The sequence below is a fragment of the Octodon degus genome, unplaced genomic scaffold (assembly GCF_000260255.1).
Source record: "Octodon degus isolate 3935 unplaced genomic scaffold, OctDeg1.0 scaffold00246, whole genome shotgun sequence".
NCBI lineage: Eukaryota > Metazoa > Chordata > Mammalia > Rodentia > Octodontidae > Octodon > Octodon degus.
Genome location: NW_004524822.1, coordinates 2,053,804 through 2,071,184, shown reverse-complemented (window position 1 = coordinate 2,071,184; position 17,381 = coordinate 2,053,804). Strand labels below are relative to the sequence as shown.

At 39.5% G+C, this 17,381-nt stretch overlaps 1 protein-coding gene across 7 annotated transcripts in view; it reads right to left on the bottom strand.

Annotated features, from left to right (window-relative positions):
* Nucleotides 1-17,381, bottom strand: part of Esr1 (estrogen receptor 1) — a 435,477-nt gene that overhangs the window by 29,056 nt on the left and 389,040 nt on the right. For 5 of the 7 annotated variants that reach the window (XM_023706239.1, XM_023706238.1, XM_004645985.3 and 2 more), the window contains exon 7: nt 5,129-5,262. In XM_023706239.1, coding sequence (XP_023562007.1) covers nt 5,129-5,262 — 134 coding nt within the window. Of the gene's footprint in view, nt 1-3,782; nt 3,785-5,128; nt 5,263-17,381 lie in introns of all 7 variants that reach the window. The other 2 variants (XM_023706243.1, XM_023706242.1) reach the window with 2 other exon arrangements.

The following is a 17,381-nucleotide window of genomic DNA, read 5'->3' as shown; positions in this document are numbered from 1 at the left end:
ATCAGAACCTTCGACTACTGAAAATAATGACCCTCATTGTGTTCTAAACATGTTCTTTCATCTAAATATAGGGGCTCTGAATCAATTTTCTTATTTTTAAACTTATGAATATGAATGCTTTGCCTAATTGTCTAATAATACAAATAGCCCAGCTAAGGAGAGAAGACACATTCTTTGCGGTGAGAGATTTCTATAATTATGAAATAACTGCTTCGTTGACCAACACGTAGCCTCTGTTAAACACAGAAACAGCGAACAGGATGTCATTAGCTTTAGCATCATGTGTTTTTCATTCTGGAACCATGATGACAAGATATAGCACACTAACAGAGCAGAGCTAGAGAGAGGACAGACAATAGCTGGCACTATTTGATGCTTATGTGTAAAATATCCAATATCTCCTTGCTTCACCAAATAAGCACCACGGTACACAATTTTAAAATTGGATCACAATCTATGAACCTCCTTCTCCTTACTTTGCCCTTGGGTTTATAAGTATATGTGGATTTTAGCTCTGCTTCCTCTTTATTATTCCATCAGCTGAAAGAGAGATTTTGTCTGAAGCTCAATTTTGGATGAACAGATAATCAAAGCTACCAAATGTCAGCAGTGCAGGACTTCTCAGGAGTCTTGTGCTCTGCTAATGGTGGTTCAGGGATTTCAAGGAAGCTGGAATAGGTTGGTGGGTCAGAAGTTAAATACCCTACAGTGAGACAGCCTGGAATCAGGAATCTGTCCCCTTCCTCAGGGAGTTAGTTGGATAAGTAGTTAAAAGAAAGTGAAGCATGAATTTTTCCATTGACTAGTTTAATATTATCTAGAGCTACAGTCCTCATCAAGGTCTTACAATACTACTTCAGAATTAAATGCTTTGGGTCAAACAGTTGTTTAGAGGATGGTGGAAACAATTATTAAATTGAACTGAAGGCAATGTCAAGCATTCACTAGAAATTATAGATTTGTACATATAAGCCTTGGTACACAAATTTTTCTAAGTCTTGAAACACATCACAAGAAGGGTAGCATCCTGATTAGGAGTGGATTCTGGAGGGTTCTGAAGGTAAGAAGAGAGGGGATCAAACAGCAGATGAAGGCATGTGTATTCTGCATTGCTTTATCGCAGTCCTCATCAAGGTCTTACAATACTACGGTCCAGATCACACAATTAGTTGCTACCCAGGAGTTTAACCTGACTCTATTCTTCTGCTAAATGTAATTAAACACCACAGTTAACTGCCTTGGAAGTAATGGTCATAGCCTCTTACTCCCCTTTAATCCCTGTACTTCTACAAACCTAGCTGGTGGTCTTTAAACTAAAGAACTGCATTGAAAAAACTATGAGTCCACTCAGTGTAAGCCAGATTTTCATCCGTGGTGATGACACCTTTCATTGACTAAAGACCATTATGATCCATCAGACACTCTCTACATCATTCCGCTTTGCTCATCATAATCCAGGAGGATGAGCATGCATTTTTCCATTGACTAGTTTAATATTATCTAGAGCTACAGTTCACTAAAAAGGATCATAGATTTCGGGATGGGAAGCACAGCTTGGGGAAAATGAGGATTTTTCAAGTCATGCTGTCCATATTGAACCAATAACCATTCACTAAATTACTGAATGGTGCAACATTTATTTAAAGCCCACAGCCTAAACACTAAGATGTTTCTTTTTTTTTTTTTTTTTCAAGAGAAATTAGGAAATATTTATAAAAAGAACGAGAAAACAATCAGGTTAAAGAAAAAAAGCTGGAAAAACTAAAAAACCCATTAAACTGACATTCGTTTTGGACTATTTGGCACAAAATTCCTAATAAGGAACTCACTAAATATTAAACTATTAGATAAATGAATGAAATGAGCAAACTACTGCAATGCTAGATTGGGTCCTAAGGATTGACACAGGTTAGGGAAGAAAACACATGGTGGACTTGGGTAGTAGCAAGACTTACTGAGCAAGGTGAGATCTGAGCTTGCCAGGGCCAACTGGGAAGAGCTGAATGATTACAGGCAGAATGGAAGTCACACCAAGTGGAAGAATGACCACAGACACGTACACAGCCTCCTTCCCGGGCTCCTTTTGAAATTCCCCCTCCTTTTTCTTCCTGTTGTTTTTCCCCAGCATTTTCCCTGAGTTCATCTGCGCTGACTTTGTTCCCCTCCTCTTGAACCCTGTCCAGCTAGTTCTCAGAATGTCTTGATGCTGTCATTGACCTTGAGAATTCAGCTGGGGATTAACTAGGAATGTGTCTGTGCTTTCCTGCAAAAAAAAATAAGTAGTGTGATCCTATGATGAGTCTGGGCTTTTGGAAGTAATGTAATGTTATTCAAAATGAGGGAGAAATCATGCCCGTAATGGGGAAGAGGACCTCCCATGGAAATCTGGGCCCCCAGGGAGCCCTCTCAGGACTTTTAGAATAACATTACTAGCAGGTCTTTGCTACACCCTCTGCCCCAAAGTCAGAGCCAATATGGACACAGTCCACATTGGTGATAGGGCACTCAGCACAAAACTTGAAGTTTCTTTGTCCTCTGAGGTTTTGCTGCCAAGACTCGAGAAGGCATCTTCTAACTCAGGTTTTCGGAGTCATTCAGTGTAGCTTCTGTTAGCAATTGCTAGAGGCAACAGCACTTTTCAATTTTTCTAAGAAGTGAAGAGTTGCCCTAGACAGAAATCATAGATTCGTTTAGATTTTCAGAAAAATCTATGCCTCTACTTGGGAAAATGTTATTGGTTCTGGTAACCATCCTGTGACATTTGTTTTTATTTTTGGAAACAGGCTACCAATACAGTCTCTTTGTGTTTTAGAGTCTCATCCACCTTGATTCTGCTGTGACAGGGACAATCAGACACACCAGAGATGTGTACAGAGAGGCTCTTGCTTCCAGTGCACAGCTCACTGCTGCAGTGAGAAGAGTGGTGTTCCCTTTGCCAGGGTTGAGAAAGGGCTTCTGATCAGGGCTTGTCACTCTCCAGAGCCGCACCTTGATGGAAAAGACAAGAGGCTTCCCTGTTAAATCATGAAAAAGGTAACTGCAAGCTATGTCAGGATACAGTGCCTAATCTTTCCAAAATAGTGTTCCAACTTGTCACAAACAAGCAAGTGTACAGGGGAGCCCGAGAAAAAAAAGAATGAGACAAGGACAGAGCATGAAGCTTCAGCTACTGTGCCAAAGTCAGAGTAGGGCCACATTCTGCAGTGGTGAACACGGCCTTGAGGTTCTGGAGACAGTCTCCAATAAGACTTTCCGATGAAGGCTGAAAGATTCCCTCACTCTGGGTTATTAAAAGCCTGGGTCTATGAAACTAACGTTTTAAGGATCAAATTTCTGACTTTTTGTGCAAAAATAATAATAAACTAACACTGTCATAGGAACAAAACAAAAATAGCAGAGAAAGTTTATATTATTGAGAAGGATATATTTTTCATTAACAAGATCAATGCGTGTACTTGTATGGAGTCTGAAATTCCAAATAATCTCACTTCCTGGCTGGGATAGTCTTTCTTGGTTAAAGTGGAGGTAAAGTCCTAGTGCAGTCTGCTTTCCCCGAAGTTAAGAGATTACTCACGTGAACACTGTTGCATGCGCCAGCCCTCCACCCAAGAAGGAGCAGGATCAAGACCTGGCAGCATGCACCGAGTGGCAGTGTTCCCAGAACTCTCATCCAATAAAGAGCCATTGTGGGATCTGGACCCTTCACTGTACAGGACAAATGGCTCAAATGAAAAGCACAATGCATGTGAGTGGAACCTGAAACTTGAATGAGTCGTAATCACTTCTTTCGTGCAGATCACATTATTTTCCATGGAACTTCACTCTGTAATTCAGTCCTTGCCTAGTGCAATAGTACTGATTTCCATTTTTCTGCTAAGTGAGAATGATTACGATGATAGCCATCAAGCAATGTGGGTTACTAACCCTGGTGTGGAAGAGAAGTGGAAAATTATTCAGGGAGATGGGAAGAGACTGGCATTCATCAGGAGCAGACAAAAATATTTGGAAAGAGAAGGAAGTGTTGATTCTCTGTGGATGTGACCAAACAAGCTGTAGTTCTGCAACTGAGAAACGGGAGCCTAGAGGTAAGAGTGAGGAGCTACAGCAGGGCCAAGGCTTCAGAAAGCTGGGGCTTCTTGGAATAATGACATTTCAGGCAGTATGGGGCCAGGGCACAGGCCCCTCCTCAAAGCATCTGCTGAGAAGCTGATACCCACTGGTGAGCTTCAGGTCACTCAGGCTGCAGATCCAGCTCTTGGATCCACACGTGGAGGAGGCTGGGAGAAGTGAGGGTGCAGACTCAGGCTGAGCTGTGGTTAACATCTGGGTGACCTGCAGTGACTCTACACAACAGCCAACCTCACTACAGAGAAAAACAGAGAAGCAAAACAAAACAGATGCCGCTCTTAACTAAACTCACTCAAATGAGTAAATAGGAGGGGACTGGAGGATTACTATCCAAAGGCCAAGTGGAAAAAAAAAAAAACAAAACACTCCTTCTGATGCACTGATTTGTTACATTCCATGCTTCTCTGTTTGGGAACAAGCTTTTTTTTTTTTTTTTTTTTTTCAAACCTTTAAGCCAACTATGTTTTTAGCCAATAAACTTTAACTAGAAATATGGTCTGTCTCAAGTTACTATTATCCGAGGCTCGAACTTGGTCCTAATTATTTTTTCAAAGTAGGTGGAGGTTGAATCTATAGCCTTGCACATGGTAAACACAAGCTCTACCACTGAGTCACCTCCTCACCCCTCCAGTCACAATCTCATAGCAGGGTCACACGGTCTACCTATGTTCTGAAATATATAACTATCAACAGAGACATGTCTGCATACATGTACCATTCAAAAAATTTTTAAATCCCATGCCTATGAAAAGATGGAAAATATTTCATGAAAAATGCTTACATTCAATTTTCAAATATCATTATTCATTCACCACACTTGCCCAATGTGATTCTGTCTTTCTAAGTAACGCACAATGATGGCAAGCTATTTTATATGTGAGTTAATCTACTGACTTTATGATACTTAGCCTTTGTAGTAGATAGGTTATATCTGTCTGAGAAAATGCAAAGAGATATTTCCAGAAACCCAGCATTAAGTTCTTTCATGGTACCAACTCACCAGAATTAAGCAAAATGATAGATTTGAGGCACACAAACTCCTCTCCCTGCAGATTCATCATACGGAACCGAGTTGATGTCGCCAGCAACATGTCAAAGATCTCCACAAAACCCTCTACACATTTACCTTGATTCCTGGGAAAACAAAGTTTAAAAAGTATTAAAGGCTAGAAAAGTTTCTGTGAGACATAAGAATCATAGTCATAAAAATCTATCAGCTCTAAATTGGTAACAAAATCTTCAGCCCTTTCTCTTCATGAATGCATGAACTTTCATTTGAATTTGAGAAGGCAGAGGACAGAAAAAGGCTTTACAGCAATAGAACAATCTCATTTCACTTTCTTAGCAGAGATGTAGTATTCAGTGGTCAAATCTACTGTGTTAATTATGGATCTCTTCAATCTACAAGTAATGGAAAATGATTTAAGATTCGGGCAATGATTTTTCTAGCACATGCTTATCAATCTCTGATTGCACTGCAGATATTATACAGTTATAAGGATTACAAAAGGTTAGGGGAGAGCTTTGCTTTCAAATGTGTATGTCTTCAACTAATACACAAAGTTCTAAAACATGTTTTGAAGTTTCTTTTAAAGTTCTTTTGTTTTACAAGAAAAAGTAAGGTACAGTGGTACCCCAGTGTTTGTAATTCATTGGTTCCAGACAGTACAATGAATACTGAAAAAGATAAATGACAAACAAGTTGTTTTGGTTATAAAGAACAGCAGGTCACGCAGTTGACACCATCCTGAATCACATGAATGATGAGTACTAGACAAGATTTTCATACCAAAATGTATCAAGCACTAACTCTGATGAGTCTCAAAGCAGTGCAGTATGAGGCATTATTGTATCAGTAGACCATCACTGGACTGATCCAGGATAGCACTGTACATATGGTCCACTGTTGATAAAAATGTTGTTATATTGGGCCAGGGAAATAGCTCAGTGGCTTAAGAGCCTGCTGGCAAGGGCAAAATCCTGAGTTTGAGCCCTGGTACCAAAAAAAAAATGTTGTTATATGGTACATGCTTATAATTTCTTTCACTACCTCTTTGTTGGTTGACATCTAGTTTAACTTTGAAAACTGTGTTATTGAAGCATTTCATTCAGTAACAACTCTTAGGCTTATGTCTTTGAACATGTAGAGATATCTACAAAATAAATTCCTAGAAATTGGATTGCTGTATAAGGAGGACATAAATATTTTTAATTTTGATAGTTTAAATATTGCTTTCAAAGAGATGATATTGTTGGTAGAACTTCTGTTGTTGTTCTTGGGGAATTGAACCCAGAGTCTCACATATGCTGAGCACGCACTGAACCACTGAGCTACATCTATAGTGTCTGTGAGCCCTTTCTCTGAGATACCCGCACCTCACCTACATTTTTCTGTTGAGTTACTGATCACATCCACATTGACTCTTAAATTCTTTTATGTAAGATAGTAATTAGTCCTCCATTATATATGTTCTCATGGTTTACAGGATGTTTCTCTGATTTTGTTTCCCACATCTTCTTTTACAAAACATTTGATTATTACAGCATCAAGGTCATCAATGTTTTCATTTATGAATCCAGAACAATATCCCCTGCTTGAAAAGGTTACTTCCCATTCCAATAACATGCAAAATTATTTTATGTTTCCTGTGAGTATGGTTTTATGCTTTTATGTTTAAATCTTTGACCTTCTGGGATATGCTCATTTTTAACAACTACACAAATTACACAATTTGATGATTTAAAGAGTATATATATATATATATATATATATATATACTTCAATATATTTCTCAGTCAGGATTTACTTTCTTAATATTCTTAACATTCTTTCCAGGTAAAAAGTTAGTTTTCTTAATGCATTTATGGATCCCACCACCTTTTTTTTCACTGATTTGAAACATATGAATTACTTACAATGTATTAATTATGTACATAATTAATATATATATAATTAATATATAATATTTTAACATTTATATATATAATATATTAATTTACTTCCTACAACTAACTCCTAAGGTGAATGATATTTTTTCCATTTTCCAAGTGAGGTAACTAGCTTTCAAAACCCTTAGGTCAAACCGCATTGCCTACCAGCCCTCTCCAAAAGAATTTCAACAATACTTTTTAAAATTTCCTTTCTTGCCTTCTGCAATTTATTCAACAAGATGTATTGAGAGTCTGTCTGTCACATATATGACAGTCCTTGGGTGAGAAAGACATCACGATACAAGGAAGAAAGCCATGGGCTCTGATAATGAAGAGATAAAAACAGAAACAAGAGTCACAAGAAAGAGATAGGCGCAAGACCACGCACGCACTCTGTGAAAAAAGGTACAGAAAGGGCCTCTACAGCTGAGGCCAGTCTCCTCTTGTTCACCCGGGGTCAGTACTCAAGTGGGTGCCACAGCATGCTCAGATGAGGTTTAGTGCATTTTCATGCAAAATGCTTAGAATGGAGCACAGCACACAGTGGTAGGGTCAATAATGCAATATTAGTTATAGATATACTGCCAGGTAGACACCTATCTGTCAAAAGAGGTCTTGGCCAAGAAAGCTGACGTGTACGGAAAATAAGGGTGGCATGCATTTGACTTTGTGGATCCTCAGGAAAACACTGCATTACCAGAGACAAGGCTTTATAAATCATATCATCCACACAGTGGTGAAGCAGTGGTCAGAGCAAAGACCAGAGGCAGGGAAGGCCTACTTGAAATGGGTGTTCCTTATCATATACTTGAATTTTTTAAAAGCAGTACATTTCTTTCTAGTGAAAAAATAAACAAGAATAGGCAAAGCTGTTCGGAGGATGGAGCTTTAAAAATAACAGCTCATAGCCAAAATAGAGAAATGTTCCTTTCTCAGTGTAAAGTGTCTGTTTACCTAACAGACTGCACACCGGCAGGGGAGGAAGGCTGGGGGTGGGAGGAAGCCAGAGCCCACCTGCTGGGAGCAAAAGTTCAGTGCAAAACTGAGAAAGTCAAGTCTTAATTCTCCTTTCTTCATGTCCCTTTTCAACAGTCTCCCACATTTTCCTGTGAGAAACTCGTTTTTCAACTCCTCCTGCAGGGGTAAAGTTTTCTCAGCTCCTTCTTGCTAGGTATCCTGCTATTCCCAACCAGCAACCATTCTCTGTGGCTTGTTCAGACACCAGACTGTGCTCTGCAGGACAGTGCTAAGCCCAGATTCTCGACTGACTTCTCACTCGTGTGTGTGTGTGTGTGTGTGTGTGTGTGTGTGTGTGTGCATGCGTTTCCCTTTAGGAGATGGGAAGATGGCATACATTGACCATTAATAATAATACAGGCATGAGAAGAAGGTGCTGAAGCCCGCCTTCCACATGAACATATGTATTTCACGTACTGGTGGTGTTAGACAGAACTTAGAGAGCTGGGGAAGCCAGTATTCAATGCAGTGAAGTTGCCATTTTTGACACAATGCTGTAAAAGCTGTACATGTTCCTCATGTGTCCATAAGAATCAACTCACTTTTCAGTGGGATCAACTCAGTTGGTCTAAGCACTTCAGCCACTCTATTATTTGTATGTTAATAAAAACTGTATACCTTGATGGAGCTGATGATACTGTCAGCAACTCTCAGAATGTTTCTTGCACCCAAATAGCTGCTGCTTATGTGGTACCTACGGGGCTTGCATCAGCATTATGACCTTGGGAGAAAGCCTGCTGTGTGATCTAATGAACAAGTGATAGGTCAAGCTGTGACCTATGCAGATCTGTGTAGACTTTGAAGACAGACACTTATCGTTTGCCTGAGGTCATCACACATTGTGATCAGGCTTCCTTTTCAAGGTACCAGCGCAATGTTCTATAGACGCTTCAAGAAGCTAATCAGACTAGTGCATTTAACTCGGTTTCTGAGGGAATGGGGGCATCTACCCTCTCAGAACCTGAGTGATTACTGAGAATCTGAAGGGGAACATTTCTGTCAGACAAGATCAGCCTGGATCCATGAGGAGCTCCTGAAGCTGAGAAGCACATCGGGTATAGAAAAACAAGATGTATTTTCAAAAGAAGCACAGCTTCAGTGACAGAACAGAAGTAGTTTACCAAGCAGACCAGCCTTCGGCTCCCACTGTGAGACGTGACAGCCTGCAATGATGAACTCCTCTAAAGATTGTATCAGTCTGCTCCTCAGAGCACCTTGAAATCCCCTTGCGGGGGATGTTGTTCTGCCACTCACCCTCTCCAAATGCAGTCCATTTGCACTTAAGTAATGGTAGAAAGGAACAGGGCTTGAAAGAGCATTTACTTGTTGCATGTCCTGGAAGTTTTTTCCTCCATAAAAATGAAAGCCTGTTGCTCTGAAGCCTGGAGGCCCTCAGCCTCCTCATAGGAAACAGAGAGCAATAAGGATCAAACCTGTATTTGTTTACCTTCAAAAATATACCTAAAAATGTAAAGTTATCCATTAGCTTCTCTTTGTAGAAAAGAAAGGTGACAAATGGGAACTGAGAAGACACAGGAAATCAATACAAGAGAGTTGATTTAGCTGCACAGAAGAAAAAGGACAGTATGGTTAGGAAACAGTGAAAATTAAGATGCTATTTAAAAATCAATAAATGGTAAGATCAGGTGCATTTTTAAAACTTCTGCTCTTTCCAATGCTACAGAATCCCTTGACAATGCTCTTAAATGCTGCGAACTCATGAATATTTTTGTGATCAAGAGATCTACATAATGCTACGAACTATGAAAGAATGCACTGCAAATTGTGAGACAAATAGAGATATGTGGCGGTATAGACATAGATTATATGTACATAAAAATCGAGATGCAAAATTTAAAAAGAAAGTGATGTACAGTCTGGAGTCTAACTGCCCGGATTCAATTTTTAATGCCTGTACATACTGTGTATTGTTGAGTCAATTACTTGTTTCTGACCAAACATGTAGGCAGATTTGCCCCTACTACACTGCTCATTAAATAAGAAATCTTCAAGTCATTGGTATGTGAGGAGAAGAGGATGCAGCAGTTAGTCCACACAATGTAGAGGAAGAAAGAAATGGTTCCTGGCAGAGGGGCACTGCGCCACAAGATGTGTCCTTGCTTAATGCAAGGTGGTAGGAGACCGACATCACAGCAAGTAGGGAGCCCTGCACAACGTTACAAAACACCCGGTTTGAAAAACTTGGCAGGTAGATCTTGCACATAAAGAAGTAGTCAGGATCACAATGACGGTGTGCAGTGGACGCCGCGGCTGCTACTGGGAAGGCATTACGATATGAGAGACGTGCTCCAGTGAGAACAGAATGATTCTCAAGCAGACTACTTAATTGTCAAAGGGTATAAGCAGTGCATTTCTATAGCCCTTGACTGTATAGCTTTGAATCACTTCGGGCTGGCATGATCAGTAAAGGCATAAATGAATAGGTCGCATTGGATTTGAGTCTCACATGGCTCATTGAGTGAAGAGGAAGTTCTGGCAGGAATAATTATTATTAGTAAAGGTCAACAGGTGGGAGAGTAGAAGACACATTCAACCGGTGTTGAGTAATATGACTGGCAGATTTTGATACTTACAAGGACAGAAACTTGCAAAAAGAGCTTCATGTATGAAAAGTGGTTAAGAAAGCCTTATGAGGTTATGAGACGAGATAATATGTAAAGAAAGGATGTTAAGGTCCACCAGTGGGGGACAGATTTATAATTACTGCAAATGCTTTGGCTGCATTTAGAATTGGAATGCTAAGAGAAGCAAGAGAAAATAAAAACAGCTTGAAAAAGGCAAAGGGAGGAGGAAAAGTGGGTGAGCGTGAGGAGGGCGGCATGTTGGGCTGCAGAGGACAGATTCTGAAAATTACTTTTTTTTTTTCAAAATTTTATTGATAAACAGATAGCAATGAGACAGTTTCGAATCAAATCGGAAGTACAGTTTCAACAAATAATACACTGCATGTATTCTTCTTAGTGGCTAATTGCTGTACAAGATGCGGACTTGAGATCCTATTTACAAACACCATTAGAACAAATCATTCTATTCATTAACAGAATGCAACTATATATCTATCCCAACCACTTCAAATACACAGATACAAAATGGACATTCTTCGGTATACCCCATTTTTTCTAAGTTCCGTTATTGAATATTATAGGTGTGTAAACTCAGCAAAATTGAAAATTCCTTTTGAAGGAAGGATTGATGTGAATTTATGAGCCACAGCTTGAGGCAAATGGAAGATTTAAAGACTTCTGTGATTGTGTGACACAATGACTAGAAATATGAGAGAGGAAGTAGAGACATTAGCAGAAATGGGAACCCAGGATGTTTGTCAATGGCCAGAAGAAGAAAAAATTATGAGTTGAAAATTTCACAGGAGGGGCTGTCAAGAGAACTCAGTGTGGTCTAAAGTGCCTGATTAGAAAAGCTTAAGCAAACACAGGGACCACGGTTTGATCCCTGGTACCGCATGCCCCACCAGCTCTGCCCCCAGGGCAGGCTGAGCCAGCCAGAGGGGGACAAAAATTCATAGAAACAGGACTGTATAAGTGAGATGACAAACAGAAAACTGAAACTGTAAGTGAAATTTGGGGCAGAGAGTAGAGTTGAACATGTTTGGATTAACATTTCTTCTTACTTAGTAATGGGTTTTTTTTTTCAAATAAAAACACAAAAATATATTTAGTTTTGAACTGTTGTTCTGTTTTTCACTTATGCTTCTTTATTTAAGTTCTTCCTATTGATCAGCATTAAGCTTCTAATGTTTGGTTATAATAAGTAATGTGCAATAAGTTTTACATATATATTTTCTATATTCCCAAAGTATATAGATAAAAAGTCCATATTTGGGCTGGAGAGATAGCTCAGAAGTCTATACTTTTGACAAGTAAGAGGCTGAGATAGGAGCATCACTACTAGTCTGAGCCTTTTACCAACATGGCACTGAAGGCAAAGAAGGAAGCCCCTGCCCCTCCCAAAGCTGAAGCCAAATCAAAAGCCTTGAAGGCCAAGAAGGCCATGCTGAAAAGCACCCATAACCACCAAAAGAAGAAGATATGAATGTCACCCACCTTCTGCCACTCCAAGACACTGAGGCTCGGGAGGCAGCCCAAATACCCTCAGAAGAGCTTGCCCAGGAGAAACAAGCTTGACCACTATGCCATCATCAAGTTCCCCCTGACCACAGAATCAACCATGAAAAAGATCGAGGACAACAACACACTTTTGTTCATTGTGGATGTCAAAGCCAATAAGCACCAAATCAAACAAGCTATAAAGAAGCTCTATGACATTAATGTTGCCAAGGTCAATACCTTAATCAGGCCTGATGGAGAGATGAAGGCATATGTTCAACTGGCTCCTGATTATGATATATTGGGCATTGCCAACAAAATTGGGATTGTCTAAACTGGGTCTAGCTGGCTAAATATATACTTTTTCTGCAGTAAAAAGCAAAACAAAACAAAACAAAAAACAATGTACAACCAATGCATGTGACTATCTCAATAAGACTATCACCAAAAATTAAAGAACAAACAAACAAATACAAAATAGGTTGAATTTGTCCTGAACACTATAAAGAGGGGATAATAGATGTTTAATTTTTTTTAAAAAAATTATTACAGTAAAAGACACATTGCTATTAATCCCTCTCAAAATAAGCCCCTTGCTTTGAACCTATTTGTCCTGTAGTTCTTGATGCTTTCTAATGCAGTTCTGGAAGTTCTCCTTTGTTAGTGTCTTGAAGAAGTTTAATAAAAGTATGATGAACGCTGCTGCCCAGTGTCCTCCCATGGAAAGGGAGGCTCGGAGAATCATAACCCTTTGTCCTGATCCACTTTATTCCCTGGATCTGGCACCATGTCACTTCTGGGTCATCCTCAAAGTCAAAATGACCATCAAAAGTAAATATTTTGATCAATTCTGAATCAAAGCAGTGAAGACAGCACATCTAAAGACACCGAAGGCGATTTCCAGAGCTGCTTCTGAAAGCGGTGAGAACAATGGGGAGTATGTACACAGTGAGGGGACTAATGGCACTGGGTCTTTTTCTGTAATAAAGATTTTTAGATTTACATATTCACCCAGTTTTGATCACACTTGGGATTTTGCTCACACCTATTGCGGTCACTGTATATTTCATAAGCTTATTGAACATAATTGTACCTATGTGGATTGATAAACATATAAGAATGACCAGGAAAGAAATGTGCCTGTCTCTGAAGGAGCTTAGATTCTGTCTGGGTGGCAGATAGGGTTTTTTGCAAAGATAGTAAAGAAAAGCTCAATGAATCAAGCTGTAATTAGTGGTCTAATGTAGGAAACAATGGTATTCCACCCCACTGTAATAGAGAAACCAGGGTCCCTAAGTGAAGAGTTTGAGGTGGCAGCAGGCCACCCAAATAAGCCATAGAGAACTATGGATCTGGTGCTCAGAGAAACATTTCAATATGGGGATGTAGCTTTGGGAGATGCTAGGAGAGTACCAAAGGGTACAGAAGGAGAAGACAGACATCTCAGGGGATACAGCCTAGGGAGGATAAGCCAGGAAAACACACACAAAAGAAGCAGTGAGAGAGGTGGCATGAACCAAAGAAGCGATAGAGATTACAGTCTTGCTGAAGGAGCCTGGGTTGACTATACCCCTCGTGGAGGAGTTCCCAGGAGCAGTATCTATTAAATTAGAGTAGAGGGTGCAGACAGGAAATGGAAGGGAAGAAAAGGTAATGAAAAACTAATTAATATGTGTTAGATACATGTACCAATTCCACATCATGGATGTAATCAATATGTAGTGCAAAGTGTACTGATAAAAATTAAAATGTCTAAAAAAGAAAAAGGCAAAACAAAGAGCTGACATTTAAACCTTAAGAATATGGAGCCAAGGTCCCTATCATCATAATGTGGTATAGTATTAAATGGTTGAGTAGGGCCCAAAGAAAAGGCCTGATAGCTTTGAAAAATGGCTGGAGCTCCCATGTTTCTCATTCTTTAATGACCCTCCAACTTTAAGGTTGCTTCCTCTGAAGACTTCTGAACAAAAGCAATTACCTAAAGGTTATAAGAATGGTTTTGATGATCTCATTAGGAAAGCACATCTCTTTTAAGTGTGACCTTCTTTCTGCCACCTGCCAGGTTGGAAAGGCTTAGGACAAACTCTGTGCTGTTGGGTTACTGTCCTTTAACTATTGCCAACAATATGTCAAGGCCAACTAGATAAGCTATGATGGTAACTACCAAAAATGTTTTCATTCCTGTTAGGTAAGGTAATGTTTAGGTATAAAATGGAAGGAAAATGGAATAAAATTGTACAAATAGGAATTTTAAGAAGATGGCCAGAGGATCATCTTCTTAGAGTTATTATGAGGAAATTGAGACAACTATGACATATGATTAGTTTAGAAGGATTGGATTTCAAGTGGAAATGACTTTGGACTCATTACCTTGAGAAAAGCTGCTAGGAGACAGAAAGCCAATGCAGTCTTTTGCTGAGAGTTTGAGAAATGCATGCCTGAAGCAATCTGGCAGGACTTGAGCAATGCAAACTTCTCACAAACCACACTCCAAGTCCACCAGACCTTGAAGAAGGAGCTGAGGGCCCAGACTAGAAGAAGGAAGATCTCCGCTTTCCAACTTCTCTTCATTTAATTTCACATCTAGTTTTGTTCTTGATGTTGTTTTTATTTTATTGGAAAATAAAGAAAGCTTTGATCAAGAGAAGCCAATCTTCATAGATGCTCAGTGAATAGATTTCCAATGAAAACACGAACCAAAAGGGGGGGGGAGAGATTCTTAGTATAAGAATAGTATAAGTCTAGGAACATTGAGAACAAAATAAAAAAAATTTCTCTCAGGGAGCAACATTAAAGATTAAAGGAGAAAAGTCATACCCCTTCTGAGACCTGCGTTACCAAGATACTAACTCACTGATTGTCAAGGTGTAGATGCAGTGGGCATGTGTGACCTGCCCTCCACACACATCTCATTTTGTATGTAACTCCTTCTAGAATGAAAGCCTTATATCTGCTCTCAAATCACTTCCTTGGCACAAGGCACAAGGCTCCCCATCCCGCCTGCTCGCTCTTTATCGCCATTTCCAAGGCTGGACTTCAACCTTTCAAGAGACACTGTGTGCCTGCCTACAGACTCGGCCCTTTGGGCAGACAACTGATACTTTGATTACTCACCCGAAGGATTCAGAGCCTCTGTATTCACGCTGGGGAAAGTGGCTGGCATGTAAATGACACAGGAAATGTTAGATTGACCTACCCAAAAGATGTATCTGGATTTTAGTTTCCAACACTTAGTCACATAACATTCAATTATCTTTATTAAGCTACCTGTCTCAAAAAAGAAAGGCTTGATGGAACTCTTGGTCATTTACTTTTCTCACTTGTGGGAGCTGGTAGCTGAAAGAGTTCTTAAACCAAGAGATATTTTCTAATAAACAGAACAAGTTACAACATGCACTCTTCTCCTTATACTTTTGGGTGCTAAAGTGGCAAGAAAAAAGAGGTTAGAGTTGGTTATTATAGATGCTTCTGTAAGAATGTGTAAAACACACTTCTGGGTTTGAATGGTTTGCCAAAGGGAGATGGGATTCTATACTTCTATAGATAATGACGCACTTGAGTTTGCTTGTTCAGTTTATATAGCTTAAGAGCTCCAGTAAGTTCCTGGAGAAAAATTCTCTAATGGTCGTGGCTACTCAAATGTCTGGCTGAAGAGAGATCCAATCCATCTTTGAAGATACCTATATCAAGTATGTCACATAAGGAAGACCATCTCCATTATCTACTTTTTGTTAGAATGTGTCAGAATTATCCTAAGTAGTTAGGTAGTTTCTCTCTACTGTACTTAGAGGAGCCAATTTTGTCAATAGGAATGAAGGCAAAAGACAAACGAATGAACAAAGCAGAGAGCTCTGTTGGATACTTGAGCATGGGATTCTGTGTTTTGATGAACCAACCATTATTTCTCCAAAAGAAAATGTGATTAAAACTTCATTTGCTTACAACTCAATCTGAGCACTATGTGGAAGTCCACACGCCAAGGAACATAAAGGTCAATTTTGTTTATTGATCCTTTTATTTCTTCCATACATATTTATTGACTCTATTATTTTTCAGGCACTGAATTAAGTACTGAAGGTCCATGATCAATAGGAAGCCCTAACTTCCTGCACAGTATGCTTTAGTAAGGAAACAGACTGAATATGCGGTGCTAAAATAAGATACAACAATTAATTATGACAAATGCCAAGGAGGCAAACAGACTTAGGAACAAACATGCCACAGGGAACTAACTTAGAAGAGAAAGCAGAGACTTAAAAAAGAGCTCTTTAAAGAGGGGATGTTTATTCTCAAGCTGAAGAATTAGGTACTTGCTGTTAAAAAGAAAATAAGAAGTGTGCTAAGGAGAGATGCTTATGAGTTTAGAAGCACAGAAATGCTTGAGGAATACAAGACCCCAACAGAAGGTCAGCACTCTGGAAGTCAGGCATGCCAGGGACAGTGGCCCACAAGTCTGGAGAGGGGGAGGCACTCACTACAGGCCCCAGGAAAGGGGCTGAGTCATTGAGGCAGCAGAAGACATTTCAGCCTCAAGGGAAGACTGACCAAGATATTTTCTGAGATCCTGCCCTCAAGGAATTTACAGGGGAAATATTCCAAGTCGTTATGGCATTAAAATAAAGTTCACATTTTTAACCTGGCAGTCCTGTTGGCAGGCTCTTGTGCCAACAGCAATACATAATGTTTAAGATTGATCAATTAGGGTTACTGCAATGTCTGAAGAAAAAATCAATATCTTCCTTTCCCTGTGCCTTTTATGCAAAACCTAATATATCTTATCCTTTGAATGAGTGACACTTTTCTGATAGAGATACTGTTGGGATTCTCATAATTAATGACTTATGAATTTTTCAATTATCATTTCAGGAGGATTCTAATTGCTAGTTCATTTAGTGTCAAGCTCTTACTAGATCCTAAGCAGTTTTCTAGTTAGTCAAACCACTTCACTTCACTGGAGCTTATAGCTGAGAGGTATAGGCAGCTGGCAGATGTGTAAGTACACATGAATAGGATCAAATTCAGGATGTTCCACTTGCCAGGCAGGCACTTATGCCACTGAGTTATCTCCCCAGCCCGAATAAGGTCATTTCTAATTGTTGAAAATGAAATACAGAAAAGCAAACAAGTTGGTACGGGGACAATTTAAGCCAGTTTGTCCTTGAAGAGATAACATTCAAACTGAAATCCTGAGTGGAAGAAGATCTGAGGTTATTTAGACTT